Source organism: Crinia signifera, chromosome 3 (assembly GCF_055691185.1).
Source record: "Crinia signifera chromosome 3, ASM5569118v1, whole genome shotgun sequence".
NCBI lineage: Eukaryota > Metazoa > Chordata > Amphibia > Anura > Myobatrachidae > Crinia > Crinia signifera.
Window position 1 is genome coordinate 332,780,480 of NC_139219.1, and position 14,023 is coordinate 332,794,502.

Consider the following 14,023-nt stretch of genomic DNA (forward strand, 5'->3'; position numbering starts at 1 on the left):
ATGCATTAGTCAGACATTGACAAAAGTTAGACATCCATTAGTCAGACATTGACAAGTTAGACACGCATTAGTCAGACATTGACATGAGTTAGACATGCATTAGTCAGACATTGACAAAAGTTAGACATGCATTAGTCAGACACTGACAAGTTAGACATGCATTAGTCAGACATTGACAAGAGGTAGACATGCATTAGTCAGACATTGACAAGTTAGACATGCATTAGTCAGACATTGACAAAAAAATAGACATGCATTAGTCAGACATTGACAAGAGTTAGACATGCATTAGTTATACATTGGCAAGAGTTAGACATGCATTAGTTAGACAGTGACAAGTTAGACATGCATTAGTTATACATTGACAAAAGTTAGACATGCATTTGTCAGACATTGACAAGAGTTAGACATGCATTAGTCAGACATTGACAAGAGGTAGACATGCATTAGTCAGACATTGACAAAAGTTAGACATGCATTAGTTAGACAGTGACAAGAGTTAGACATGCATTAGTCAGACATTGACAAGAGCTAGACATGCATTAGTCAGACATTGACAAAAGTTAGACATGCATTAGTTAGACAGTGACAAGAGCTAGACATGCATTAGTTATACATTGACAAAAGTTAGACATGCATTAATCAGACATTGACAAGAGTTAGACATGCATTAGTCAGACATTGACAAGAGTTAGACATGCATTAGTTAGACAGTGACAAGTTAGACATGCATTAGTTATACATTGACAAAAGTTAGACATGCATTAGTCATACATTGACAAGAGTTAGACATGCATTAGTCAGACATTGACAAGATTTAGACATGCATTAGTCAGACATTGACAAGAGGTAGACATGCATTAGTGAGACATTGACAAAAGTTAGACATCCATTAGTCAGACATTGACAATTTAGACATGCATTAGTCAGACATTGACAAAAGTTAGACATCCATTAGTCAGACATTGACAAGTTAGACACGCATTAGTCAGACATTGACATGAGTTAGACATGCATTAGTCAGACATTGACAAAAGTTAGACATGCATTAGTCAGACACTGACAAGTTAGACATGCATTAGTCAGACATTGACAAGAGGTAGACATGCATTAGTCAGACATTGACAAGTTAGACATGCATTAGTCAGACATTGACAAAAAAATAGACATGCATTAGTCAGACATTGACAAGAGTTAGACATGCATTAGTTATACATTGACAAGTATTAGACATGCATTAGTTATACATTGGCAAGAGTTAGACATGCATTAGTTAGACAGTGACAAGTTAGACATGCATTAGTTATACATTGACAAAAGTTAGACATGCATTTGTCAGACATTGACAAGAGTTAGACATGCATTAGTCAGACATTGACAAGAGGTAGACATGCATTAGTCAGACATTGACAAAAGTTAGACATGCATTAGTTAGACAGTGACAAGAGTTAGACATGCATTAGTCAGACATTGACAAGAGCTAGACATGCATTAGTCAGACATTGACAAGAGTTAGACATGCATTAGTTAGACAGTGACAAGTTAGACATGCATTAGTTATACATTGACAAAAGTTAGACATGCATTAGTCATACATTGACAAGAGTTAGACATGCATTAGTCAGACATTGACAAGATTTAGACATGCATTAGTCAGACATTGAAAAAAGTTAGACATGCATTAGTCAGACATTGACAAGTTAGACATGCATTAGTCAGACATTGACAAGAGTTAGACATGCATTAGTCAGACATTGTCAAAAGTTAGACATGCATTAGTCATACATTGACAAGAGTTAGACATACAATAGTTATACACCGACAATAGTTAGACATGCATTAGTCAGACATTGACAAGAGTTAGACATGCATTAGTTAGACAGTGACAAGAGTTAGACATACATTAGTTATACACTGACAAAAGTTAGACATGCATTAGTCAGACATTGATGAGTTATACATACAATAGTTATGTCACAGCCCGTTCCTGTCGCTTACCAGTCCCAGTGGTACGGCGGGATCTGGTCCAGGTGCGTGGTATCTGATGCTTGAGAAGGGCGCCAGGGGAGTCTGGGCAGTCACCATTGTGCGTGGGTGACAGTGCCCGCTCTGACTGGTCGCCTTGTGCTAGCGTGGAGTGCCCTGGTCTGGATTCCGGCTCTGCCTCCTCGCCCTGGATGTCGGTAACGGCGGAGCAGCACTTGCAGTGCTTCCAGCCGCCTGTGGGGACTTCTCTAACTCAGGGCATACTACCTAAGCCGCAGCGTCTGCGCAAAGGCGCCATCTTGTCGAAGTCCTCCAATAACAATCCGGGCTGAAGTCAGCAGCCTATCAGAGACTCTCCAGGGGGATAAAAGACTTATGTTTGAAACAAGCTGGCGCCAGTGCTTCGCTTGTCACTCCTTTGGAAACACCAGCGTCCTGTGCTCTCCTGACTACCTGTGCACTTCCAGCGTCTTGCTCCAAGTGCAATCAGTCCTGATTACCTGTGCACTTCCAGCGTCTTGCTCCAAGTGCAATCAGTCCTGATTACCTGTGCACCTCCAGCGTTTTGCTTCAAGGTGCAATCAGCCCTGCTCATCTGTGTACCTTCAGTCCGGGTGCAACCTGCAAGCAACCTCCTGTGCACCTTCCATTTGGGTACAACCCCTGCTATCACCTGTGTACCTTCTGCCTGGGTGCAATCTGCAAGCAACCTCCTGTGCACCTTCCATTTGGGTACAACCCCTGCTATCACCGGTGTACCTTCTGCCTGGGTGCAATCTGCAAGCAATCTCCTGTGCACCTTTCGTTTGGGTACAATCTCCTGCTATCACCTGTGTACCGTCAGTCTGGGCGCATTCTGCAAGCAACCTCCTGTGCACCTTCTGTTTGGGTACAATCTCCTGCTATCACCTGTGTACCTTCAGTCTGGGCGCATTCTGCAAGCAACCTCCTGTGCACCTTCTGTTTGGGTACAATCTCCTGCTATCACCTGTGTACCTTCAGTCTGGGCGCATTCTGCAAGCAACCTCCTGTGCACCTTCTGTTTGGGTACAATCTCCTGCTATCACCTGTGTACCTTCAGACTGGGCGCATTCTGCAAGCAACCTCCTGTGCACCTTCTGTTTGGGTACAGTCTCCTGCTATCACCTGTGTACCTTCAGTCTGGGCGCATTCTGCAAGCAACCTCCTGTGCACCTTCTGTTTGGGTACAGTCTCCTGCTATCACCTGTGTACCTTCAGCCTGGGTGCAGCCTGCAAACAACCTCCTGTGCCTTCCGATTGGCTACAACTTGACACAGTCTCCTGCGTACCCCCTGCCTGGGTGCTATCAGCTACAGTCACCTGTGTACTCCGGTTTGGCTACAACTGGTTCCTGATTCCAGTCTGTCACCTGTTCCTTCATTATCTACCCCGTGGCTAACTTCTAAGACTCATTCTATACGTCAATGTCCTCAATCTCCGGGCTTCTCCCACGTCCCATATGAGAAGGACCTATATACGCCTTGCTATCCTTCAAGCTGCACCTGTTCCTGGTCGTCACCCGGGACCACAGAATTCCAAGGTACTGACAAGTTATACATGGACAATAGTTAGACATGCATTAGTTTGACAGTGACAAAAGTTAGACATGCATTAGGTAGACATTGACAATAGTTAGACATGCATTAGTTAGACATTGACAATAATTAGACAGTGACATTAGTTAGACATTGACAATAGTTAGACATGCATTAGTTATACACTGACAATAGTTAGACATGCATTAGTTAGACAGTGACAAAAGTTAGACATGCACTAGTTATACACAGGGCCGGCTCTACCACTAGGCAGCTTTAGGCAGCTGCCTAGGGTGCCAGGATCTGGGGGGGGTGCCACTGAGTCTGCATCCTGGGATAAAGCCATTTAACTATGTGGGTGCACCATAGAGCTCTAGTGGACGAGCAGTGGTCACACATGGATCCCGCTGTGAACCGCACAGGTGCTGCTGTACATGCACGTGCCCCTCCAGGGCTGTTAATCTGGAGGATGGCGTCTCCATTGGCTCTGGGAGTTATGTCCCTGAGGGGGCAGAAGGTTGATGTTTTGCCTAGGGTTCTGAGAAACCTTACACCGTCCCTGGTTATACATTGACAAAAGTTAGACATGTATTAGTTATACAGTGACAAAAGTTAGACATGCATTAGTCAGACATTGACAAGAGTTATACATACATTAGTTATACATTGACAATAGTTAGACATGCATTAGTTATACACTGACAATAGTTAGACATGCATTAGACAGTGAAAAAAGTTAGACATGCATTAGTTATACATTAACAAAAGTTAGACATGTATTAGTTATACAGTGACAAAAGTTATACATACATTAGTTAAACATTGACAATAGTTAGACATGCATTAGTTAGACAGTGACAAAAGTAACAACACAAGTAAAATGTCGCCATTGGAAATATGTGTACATGGACACAGTATAAGTGTTCTGCATTCCCTCGCTGCGCTCGCCATGCTTCCGTCACGATGCCTCGTTACGTGCAGCACAATATTATATTCTCCCTCTAATCCCACTGAAATGGTAAAGTATGAACAAGTCATTGTAAAAAAGGTTGGTTGTCCGGGCATTGAGTGCATTGGCATGTCTAACTGTCTGACTAGACATGGAACCCCCAGTGGCAAATGCAGGATTTCTAGAGGGGGGTTTTCAAATTCAGTCATACAATCACCCACTCTGCAACATTGGAGCAATGCGGTAGTCCGGGAGAGTGGTAGAAGAACCAAGTAACGATCTCCGTACATTAATGTACACAATGGTCTCTTTATACACGGGATACTGTATGGCATACACTAATAACACTATAGATCGTCTAAAGTAAAGGCTGTATCAAACATTTACATCATATAAGTGGTCAAGAAAAGGTTAAATATACAATTATAATAAATACACAAACATAATATAACTAGTACTGCACTTTCTAAGCTCACGTTCTCCCACCTCATGGCAAGGCTCCTGTCTCTTCTCCCTGGTAGCTGCTCTCTGGCCTACTGCACTCATGGAGGACTCAAATCAACGCACACAGGAAACGTGTTGGAAGCTGCTACCACTGGGCATGTGCAGCAGCGCCCCTCTGTCCCTCATACTGCATAATATTGCTATTGTTGTCATAGTTGTAGCCACTTGCCAAGAGGAGGGGGGCTTCCCCCTGGGTGGAGGCAAACCAGTGCATTAGAGTCCCCAGGTGACAGATACAGAACTATAGAACTAGGAACACTGCGCATGCGTACTAGGGGCGGAGACTGCGCACTGGCTGTGGCTTGAGGATGAGCGAAAGGATATTGCGCATGCGCCCTGGCACTGTATTGAGGATGAGTGACAGGCAGCGGCGACCCGCCCCCCCCCCCCCCTAGTCTGACAGCCGGTACAGTAGTGACGTCACCCCGCGTCACATGACCCGCGCCCTAAGTACAGTAACGGCTACAACATGGCGGCTGCGGGGAGCTGAGCGCGGAGACACCGAGCACCGGGCCCAGATGCCGCACACCATGAGGGACGCGGCCCGGAGGAAGCGGAGACGGCGGCGGAGGAAGAAGAAGGGCAGGACGTGGGCAGAGGCCGCCAGGACGGTGAGAGAGCCGGCTGTGTACAGGTGTCAGTGACGTGTCCGGCCCTGACCGGGGCATGGGGGGGTCAGAGCACCTGACCGGGGCATGGTGGGTCGCACAGGGGTAACAGCACCTGCCGGGGCATGGGGGGTCACACAGGGGTATCAGCGTCAGACCGGGGCATGGGGGGGTCAGAGCACCTGACCGGGGCATGGGGGGGTCAGAGCACCTGACCGGGGCATGGTGGGTCGCACAGGGGTAACAGCACCTGACCGGGGCATGGAGGGTCACACAGGGGTTAGAGCACCTGACCGGGGCATGGGGGGTCACACAGGGGTAACAGTGTCAGACCGGGGCATGGGGGGTCACACAGGGGTAACAGCTCCTGACCGGGGCATGGGGGGGGGGTCATAGCACCTGACCGGGGCATGGAGGGGGTCAGAGCACCTGACCGGGGCATGGAGGGTCACACAGGGGTAACAGCACCTGCCGGGGCATGGTGGGTCGCACAGGGGTAACAGCGTCAGACCGGGGCATGGGGGGTCACACAGGGGTAACAGCTCCTGACCGGGGCATGTGGGGTCACACAGGGGTAACAGCTCCTGACCGGGGCATGGTGGGTCGCACAGAGGTAACAGCATCTGACCGGGGCATGTGGGGTCACACAGGGGTAACAGCTCCTGACCGGGGCATGTGGGGTCACACAGGGGTAACAGCTCCTGACCGGGGCATGTGGGGTCACACAGGGGTAACAGCTCCTGACCGGGGCATGTGGGGTCACACAGGGGTAATAGCACCTGACCGGGGCATGGGGGGTCACACAGGGGTAACAGCTCCTGACCGGGGCATGGGGGGTCACACAGGGGTAACAGCGTCAGACCGGGGCATGGGGGGGTCACACAGGGGTAACCGCGTCAGACCGGGGCATGGGGGGTCACACAGGGGTAACAGCGTCAGACCGGGGCATGGGGGGTCACACAGGGGTAACAGCTCCTGACCGGGGCATGGGGGGTCACACAGGGGTAACAGCGTCAGACCGGGGCATGGGGGGGTCACACAGGGGTAACCACTCCTGACCGGGGTATGGGGGGTCACACAGGGGTAACAGCTCCTGACCGGGGCATGGGGGGTCACACAGGGGTAACAGCGTCAGACTGGGGCATGGGGGGTCACACAGGGGTAACAGCTCTTGACCGGGGCATGGGGGGTCACACAGGGGTAACAGCATCTGACCGGGGCATGGGGGGTCACACAGGGGTAACAGCTCCTGACCGGGGCATGGGGGGGTCACACAGGGGTAACCACTCCTGACCGGGGTATGGGGGGTCACACAGGGGTAACAGCTCCTGACCGGGGCATGGGGGGTCACACAGGGGTAACAGCGTCAGACCGGGGCATGGGGGGGTCACACAGGGGTAACCACTCCTGACCGGGGTATGGGGGGTCACACAGGGGTAACAGCTCCTGACCGGGCCATGTGGGGTCACACAGGGGTAACGGCATCTGACCGAGGCATGGGGGGTTACACAGGGGTCACAGCACCTGACCGGGTCATGGAGGGGTCACAGCACCTGACCGGGGTATGGTGGGGTCACACAAGGGTTAACAGCGTCCGACCGGTGCATGGTGGGGGGGTCACACAGGGGTAACAGCATCTGCCAAGGGCATGGCAGTCACACAGGGGTAACAGCGTCTGACCGGGCATGGGGGGGGTCACACAGGGGTAACAGCGTCAGACCGGGGCATGGTGGGGGGGGGGGGGGGGGGGGTCACACAGGGGTAACAACATCTGACCGGGCCATGGGGGATCACACAGGGGTAACAGCGTCAGACCGGGGCATGGGGGGTCACACAGGGAAACAGTCTAATTGGGGCATGGGGGGGAGTCACACAGGGGTCACAGCACCTGACCGGGACGTTAGGGGGTCACACGGGGCTAACAGGGTCTGACTGGAGCAGGGGGGGGGTAACAGCATTTGACCGGGGCATGGGGGTCACACAAGGGTAACGGGCGTGGGGGGGGGGGTCACACAGGGTTAATGGTCTGCTCTGTGGCTGGTTCTGGGACTTACAGGGTTAAACGGTGTGTGTGCTGTCAGTCAGGATGCACAGGGTTAATGGTGTGCGCGCTGTCAGTCAGGATGCACAGGATTAATGGTGTGTGTGTGTGTGTTAGTCAGGATGCACAGGGTTAATGGTCTGTTCTGTGGCTGGTTCTGGGATGCACAGGGTTAATGGTCTGTTCTGTGGCTGGTTCTGGGATGCACAGGGTTAATGGTCTGTTCTGTGGCTGGTTCTGGGATGCACAGGGTTAATGATGTGTGTGCTGTCAGTCAGGATGCACAGGGTTAATGGTGTGTGTGCTGTCAGTCAGGATGCACAGGGTTAATGGTGTGTGTGCTGTCAGTCAGTATGCACAGGGTTAATGATGTGTGTGCTGTCAGTCAGGACGCACGGGGTTAATGGTGTGTGTGCTGTCAGTCAGGATGCACAGGGTTAATGGTGTGTGTGCTGTCAGTCAGTATGCACAGGGTTAATGATGTGTGTGCTGTCAGTCAGGACGCACGGGGTTAATGGTGTGCGCGCTGTCAGTCAGGATGCACGGGGTTAATGGTGTGTGCTGTCAGTCAGGATGCACGGGGTTAATGGTGTGTGCGCTGTCAGTCAGGATGCACAGGGTTAATGGTGTGCGCTGTCAGTCAGGATGCACAGGGTTAATGATGTGTGTGCTGTTAGTCAGGATGCACGGGGTTAATGGTGTGCGCTGTCAGTCAGGATGCACAGGGTTAATGGTGTGTGCTGTCAGTCAGGATGCACAGGGTTAATGATGTGTGTGCTGTTAGTCAGGATGCACAGGGTTAATGGTGTGTGTGCTGTCAGTCAGGATGCACAGGGTTAATGGTGTGTGCGCTGTCAGTCAGGATGCACGGGGTTAATGGTGTGTGGGCTGTCAGTCAGGATGCACAGGGTTAATGGTGTGTGTGCTGTCAGTCAGGATGCACAGGGTTAATGGTGTGTGTGCTGTCAGTCAGGATGCACAGGGTTAATGGTGTGTGCGCTGTCAGTCAGGATGCACAGGGTTAATGGTGTGTGCGCTGTCAGTCACGACGCACAGGGTTAATGGTGTGCGCGCTGTCAGTCAGGATGCACAGGGTTAATGGTGTGTGTGCTGTCAGTCAGGACGCACGGGGTTAATGGTGTGTGTGCTGTCAGGATGCACAGGGTTAATGGTGTGTGGGCTGTCAGTCAGGATGCACAGGGTTAATGGTGTGTGCGCTGTCAGTCAGGATGCACAGGGTTAATGGTGTGTGCGCTGTCAGTCAGGACGCACGGGGTTAATGGTGTGTGCGCTGTCAGTCAGGATGCACAGGGTTAATGGTGTGTGCGCTGTCAGTCACGACGCACGGGGTTAATGGTGTGTGCGCTGTCAGTCAGGACGCACGGGGTTAATGGTGTGTGCGCTGTCAGTCAGGACGCACGGGGTTAATGGTGTGTGCGCTGTCAGTCATGACGCACGGGGTTAATGGTGTGTGCGCTGTCAGTCAGGACGCACGGGGTTAATGGTGTGTGCGCTGTCAGTCAGGACGCACGGGGTTAATGGTGTGTGCGCTATCAGTCAGGACGCACAGGGTTAATGGTGTGTGCGCTGTCAGTCAGGACGCACGGGGTTAATGGTGTGTGCGCTGTCAGTCAGGATGCACAGGGTTAATGGTGTGTGCGCTGTCAGTCAGGACGCACGGGGTTAATGGTGTGTGCGCTGTCAGTCAGGATGCACGGGGTTAATGGTGTGTGCGCTGTCAGTCAGGACGCACGGGGTTAATGGTGTGTGCGCTGTCAGTCAGGACGCACAGGGTTAATGGTGTGTGCGCTGTCAGTCAGGACGCACGGGGTTAATGGTGTGTGTGCTGTCAGGATGCACAGGGTTAATGGTGTGTGCGCTGTCAGTCAGGACGCACAGGGTTAATGGTGTGTGCGCTGTCAGGATGCACGGGGTTAATGGTGTGTGCGCTGTCAGGATGCACAGGGTTAATGGTGTGTGCGCTGTCAGGATGCACAGGGTTAATGATGTGTGTGCTGTTAGTCAGGATGCACAGGGTTAATGGTGTGTGTGCTGTCAGTCAGGATGCACAGGGTTAATGGTGTGTGGGCTGTCAGTCAGGATGCACAGGGTTAATGGTGTGTGGGCTGTCAGTCAGGATGCACAGGGTTAATGGTGTGTGTGCTGTCAGTCAGGATGCACAGGGTTAATGGTGTGCGCGCTGTCAGTCAGGATGCACAGGGTTAATGGTGTGTGCTGTCAGTCAGGATGCACAGGGTTAATGGTGTGTGTGCTGTCAGTCAGGATGCACAGGGTTAATGGTGTGTGTGCTGTCAGTCAGGACGCAGAGCCATATGCTGCTTGTTTACATAGTGTAGCTGTGTGGCTCCCTCTAGGTGGACTTGGTGTAACTGCTGTATACATTTTCTGCAGCACATTACATCACACCAGTCCTTGTCCCAGTGAGCTTACACTCTATGGGGCAGATTTACACCTCTTAAGCCCTGGCTTATTACCCCTTTTATGCAGCCCTTCATCCTGGGTTGAACTCGGGTCTGCATGACACTGAACCTGAGTCAACCGTGCTTTTCCCTGTATGGGTGACATTTTAGGGCTGATAAGCTGCCAGCCAACTTCTACTCAATGATTTTAAATAAAATGTAAATGAAAAGACCTGACGGGTTAGCACTGAGCAGCAGACAGCATCTCCCATGTGCTCCCCCAGCCCCCTTCCCCTGCAGCAGCAGACAGCATCTCCCATGTGCTCCCCCAGCCCCCTTCCCCTGCAGCAGCAGACAGCATCTCCCATGTGCTCCCCCAGCCCCCTTCCCGTGCAGCAGCAGACAGCATCTCCCATGTGCTCCCCAGCCCCCTTCCCCTGCAGCAGCAGACAGCATCTCCCATGTGCTCCCCCAGCACCTTTCCCCTGCAGCAGCAGACAGCATCTCCCATGTGCTCCCCCAGCCCCCTTCCCCTGCAGCAGCAGACAGCATTTCCCATGTGCTCCCTCCAGCCCCCTTCCCCTGCAGCAGCAGACAGCATCTCCCATGTGCTCCCCAGCCCCCTTCCCCTGCAGCAGCAGACAGCATCTCCCATGTGCTCCCCAGCCCCCTTCCCCTGCAGCAGCAGACAGCATCTCCCATGTGCTCCCCCAGCCCCCTTCCCCTGCAGCAGCAGACAGCATCTCCCATGTGCTCCCCCAGCCCCCTTCCCCTGCAGCAGCAGACAGCATCTCCCATGTGCTCCCCCAGCCCCCTTCCCCTGCAGCAGCAGACAGCATCTCCCATGTGCTTCCCCTGCAGCAGCAGACAGCATCTCCCATGTGCTACCCCAGCCCCCTTCCCCTGCAGCAGCAGACAGCATCTCCCATGTGCTCCCCCAGCCCCCTTCCCCTGCAGCAGCAGACAGCATCTCCCATGTGCTCCCCCAGCCCCCTTCCCCTGCAGCAGCAGACAGCATCTCCCATGTGCTCCCCCAGCCCCCTTCCCCTGCAGCAGCAGACAGCATCTCCCATGTGCTCCCCCAGCCCCCTTCCCCTGCAGCAGCAGACAGCATTTCCCATGTGCTCCCCCCAGCCCCCTTCCCCTGCAGCAGCAGACAGCATTTCCCATGTGCTCCCCCCAGCCCCCTTCCCCTGCAGCAGCAGACAGCATTTCCCATGTGCTCCCCCAGCCCCCTTCCCCTGCAGCAGCAGACAGCATTTCCCATGTGCTCCCCCAGCACCTTTCCCCTGCAGCAGCAGACAGCATCTCCCATGTGCTCCCCCAGCCCCCTTCCCCTGCAGCAGCAGACAGCATTTCCCATGTGCTCCCTCCAGCCCCCTTCCCCTGCAGCAGCAGACAGCATCTCCCATGTGCTCCCCAGCCCCCTTCCCCTGCAGCAGCAGACAGCATCTCCCATGTGCTCCCCCAGCCCCCTTCCCATGCAGCAGCAGACAGCATCTCCCATGTGCTCCCCCAGCCCCCTTCCCCTGCAGCAGCAGACAGCATCTCCCATGTGCTACCCCAGCCCCCTTCCCCTGCAGCAGCAGACAGCATCTCCCATGTGCTCCCCCAGCCCCCTTCCCCTGCAGCAGCAGACAGCATCTCCCATGTGCTCCCCCAGCCCCCTTCCCCTGCAGCAGCAGACAGCATCTCCCATGTGCTCCCCCAGCCCCCTTCCCCTGCAGCAGCAGACAGCATCTCCCATGTGCTCCCCCAGCCCCCTTCCCCTGCAGCAGCAGACAGCATTTCCCATGTGCTCCCCCCAGCCCCCTTCCCCTGCAGCAGCAGACAGCATTTCCCATGTGCTCCCCCCAGCCCCCTTCCCCTGCAGCAGCAGACAGCATTTCCCATGTGCTCCCCCAGCCCCCTTCCCCTGCAGCAGCAGACAGCATTTCCCATGTGCTCCCCCCAGCCCCCTTCCCCTGCAGCAGCAGACAGCATTTCCCATGTGCTCCCCCCAGCCCCCTTCCCCTGCAGCAGCAGACAGCATCTCTCATGAGCTCCCTTCAGCCCCCTTCCCCTGCAGCAGCAGACAGCATCTCTCATGTGCGCCCCCCAGCACCCTTCCCCTGCAGCAGCAGACAGCATCTCTCGTGTGCTCCCTCCAGCCCCCTTCCCCTGCAGCAGCAGACAGCATCTCCCATGTGGCCCCCCAGCCCCCTTCCCCTGCAGCAGCAGCAGACAGCATCTCCCATGTGCTCCTCCTGCCCCTTTCCCCTGCAGCAGCAGACAGCATCTCCCATGTGGCCCCCCAGCCCCCTTCCCCTGCAGCAGCAGACAGCATCTCTCATGTGCGCCCCCCAGCACCCTTCCCCTGCAGCAGCAGACAGCATCTCTCATGTGCACCCCCAGCCCCCTTATCCTGCAGCAGCAGACAGCATCTCCCATGTGCTCCCCCAGCCCCCTTCCCCTGCAGCAGCAGACAGCATCTCCCATGTGCTTCCCCAGCAGCAGCAGACAGCATCTCCCATGTGCTCCCCCAGCCCCCTTCCCCTGCAGCAGCAGACAGCATCTCCCATGTGCTCCCCCAGCCCCCTTCCCGTGCAGCAGCAGACAGCATCTCCCATGTGCTCCCCCAGCCCCCTTCCCCTGCAGCAGCAGACAGCATCTCCCATGTGCTCCCCCAGCCCCCTTCCCCAGCAGCAGCAGACAGCATCTCCCATGTGCTCCCCCAGCCCCCTTCCCCAGCAGCAGCAGACAGCATCTCCCATGTGCTCCCCCAGCCCCCTTCCCCAGCAGCAGCAGACAGCATCTCCCATGTGCTCCCCCAGCCCCCTTCCCCAGCAGCAGCAGACAGCATCTCCCATGTGCTCCCCCAGCCCCCTTCCCCTGCAGCAGCAGACAGCATCTCCCATGTGCTCCCCAGCCCCCTTCCCCTGCAGCAGCAGACAGCATCTCCCATGTGCTCCCCCAGCACCTTTCCCCTGCAGCAGCAGACAGCATCTCCCATGTGCTCCCCCAGCCCCCTTCCCCTGCAGCAGCAGACAGCATCTCCCATGTGCTCCCCCAGCCCCCTTCCCCTGCAGCAGCAGACAGCATCTCCCATGTGCTCCCCCAGCCCCCTTCCCCTGCAGCAGCAGACAGCATTTCCCATGTGCTCCCTCCAGCCCCCTTCCCCTGCAGCAGCAGACAGCATCTCCCATGTGCTCCCCCAGCCCCCTTCCCCTGCAGCAGCAGACAGCATCTCCCATGTGCTCCCCCAGCCCCCTTCCCCTGCAGCAGCAGACAGCATCTCCCATGTGCTCCCCCAGCCCCCTTCCCCTGCAGCAGCAGACAGCATCTCCCATGTGCTCCCCAGCCCCCTTCCCCTGCAGCAGCAGACAGCATCTCCCATGTGCTCCCCCAGCCCCCTTCCCCAGCAGCAGCAGACAGCATCTCCCATGTGCTCCCCCAGCCCCCTTCCCCTGCAGCAGCAGACAGCATCTCCCATGTGCTCCCCCAGCCCCCTGCAGCAGCAGACAGCATCTCCCATGTGCTCCCCCAGCCCCCAGCAGCAGCAGACAGCATCTCCCATGTGCTCCCCCAGCCCCCTTCCCCTGCAGCAGCAGACAGCATCTCCCATGTGCTCCCCCAGCCCCCTTCCCCTGCAGCAGCAGACAGCATCTCCCATGTGCTCCCCCAGCCCCCTTCCCCAGCAGCAGCAGACAGCATCTCCCATGTGCTCCCCAGCCCCCTTCCCCTGCAGCAGCAGACAGCATCTCCCATGTGCTCCCCCAGCCCCCTTCCCCAGCAGCAGCAGACAGCATCTCCCATGTGCTCCCCCAGCCCCCTTCCCCAGCAGCAGCAGACAGCATCTAACATGTGCTCCCCAGCCCCCTTCCCCTGCAGGTACAGTTGGGTATATATCCCTCATACAGTCACTGTAGTGGGAGGCACATCACGCACCCTCCTCCTTTAAGCTCGTGGTCCCGCTACTG

The 14,023-nt window shown here is 54.8% G+C and overlaps 1 protein-coding gene across 1 annotated transcript in view; it reads left to right on the forward strand.

Moving 5' to 3' along the window:
- Nucleotides 1-5,412: 5,412 nt before the first annotated feature.
- The window catches only part of ASXL2 (ASXL transcriptional regulator 2), an 88,039-nt gene continuing 79,428 nt past the window's right edge, over nucleotides 5,413-14,023 (forward strand). Inside the window, exon 1 of the mRNA XM_083178907.1 lies at nucleotides 5,413-5,606. Coding sequence (XP_083035033.1) covers nucleotides 5,430-5,606 — 177 coding nt within the window. The 5' untranslated portion in view covers nucleotides 5,413-5,429. The remainder of the gene's footprint in view (nucleotides 5,607-14,023) is intronic.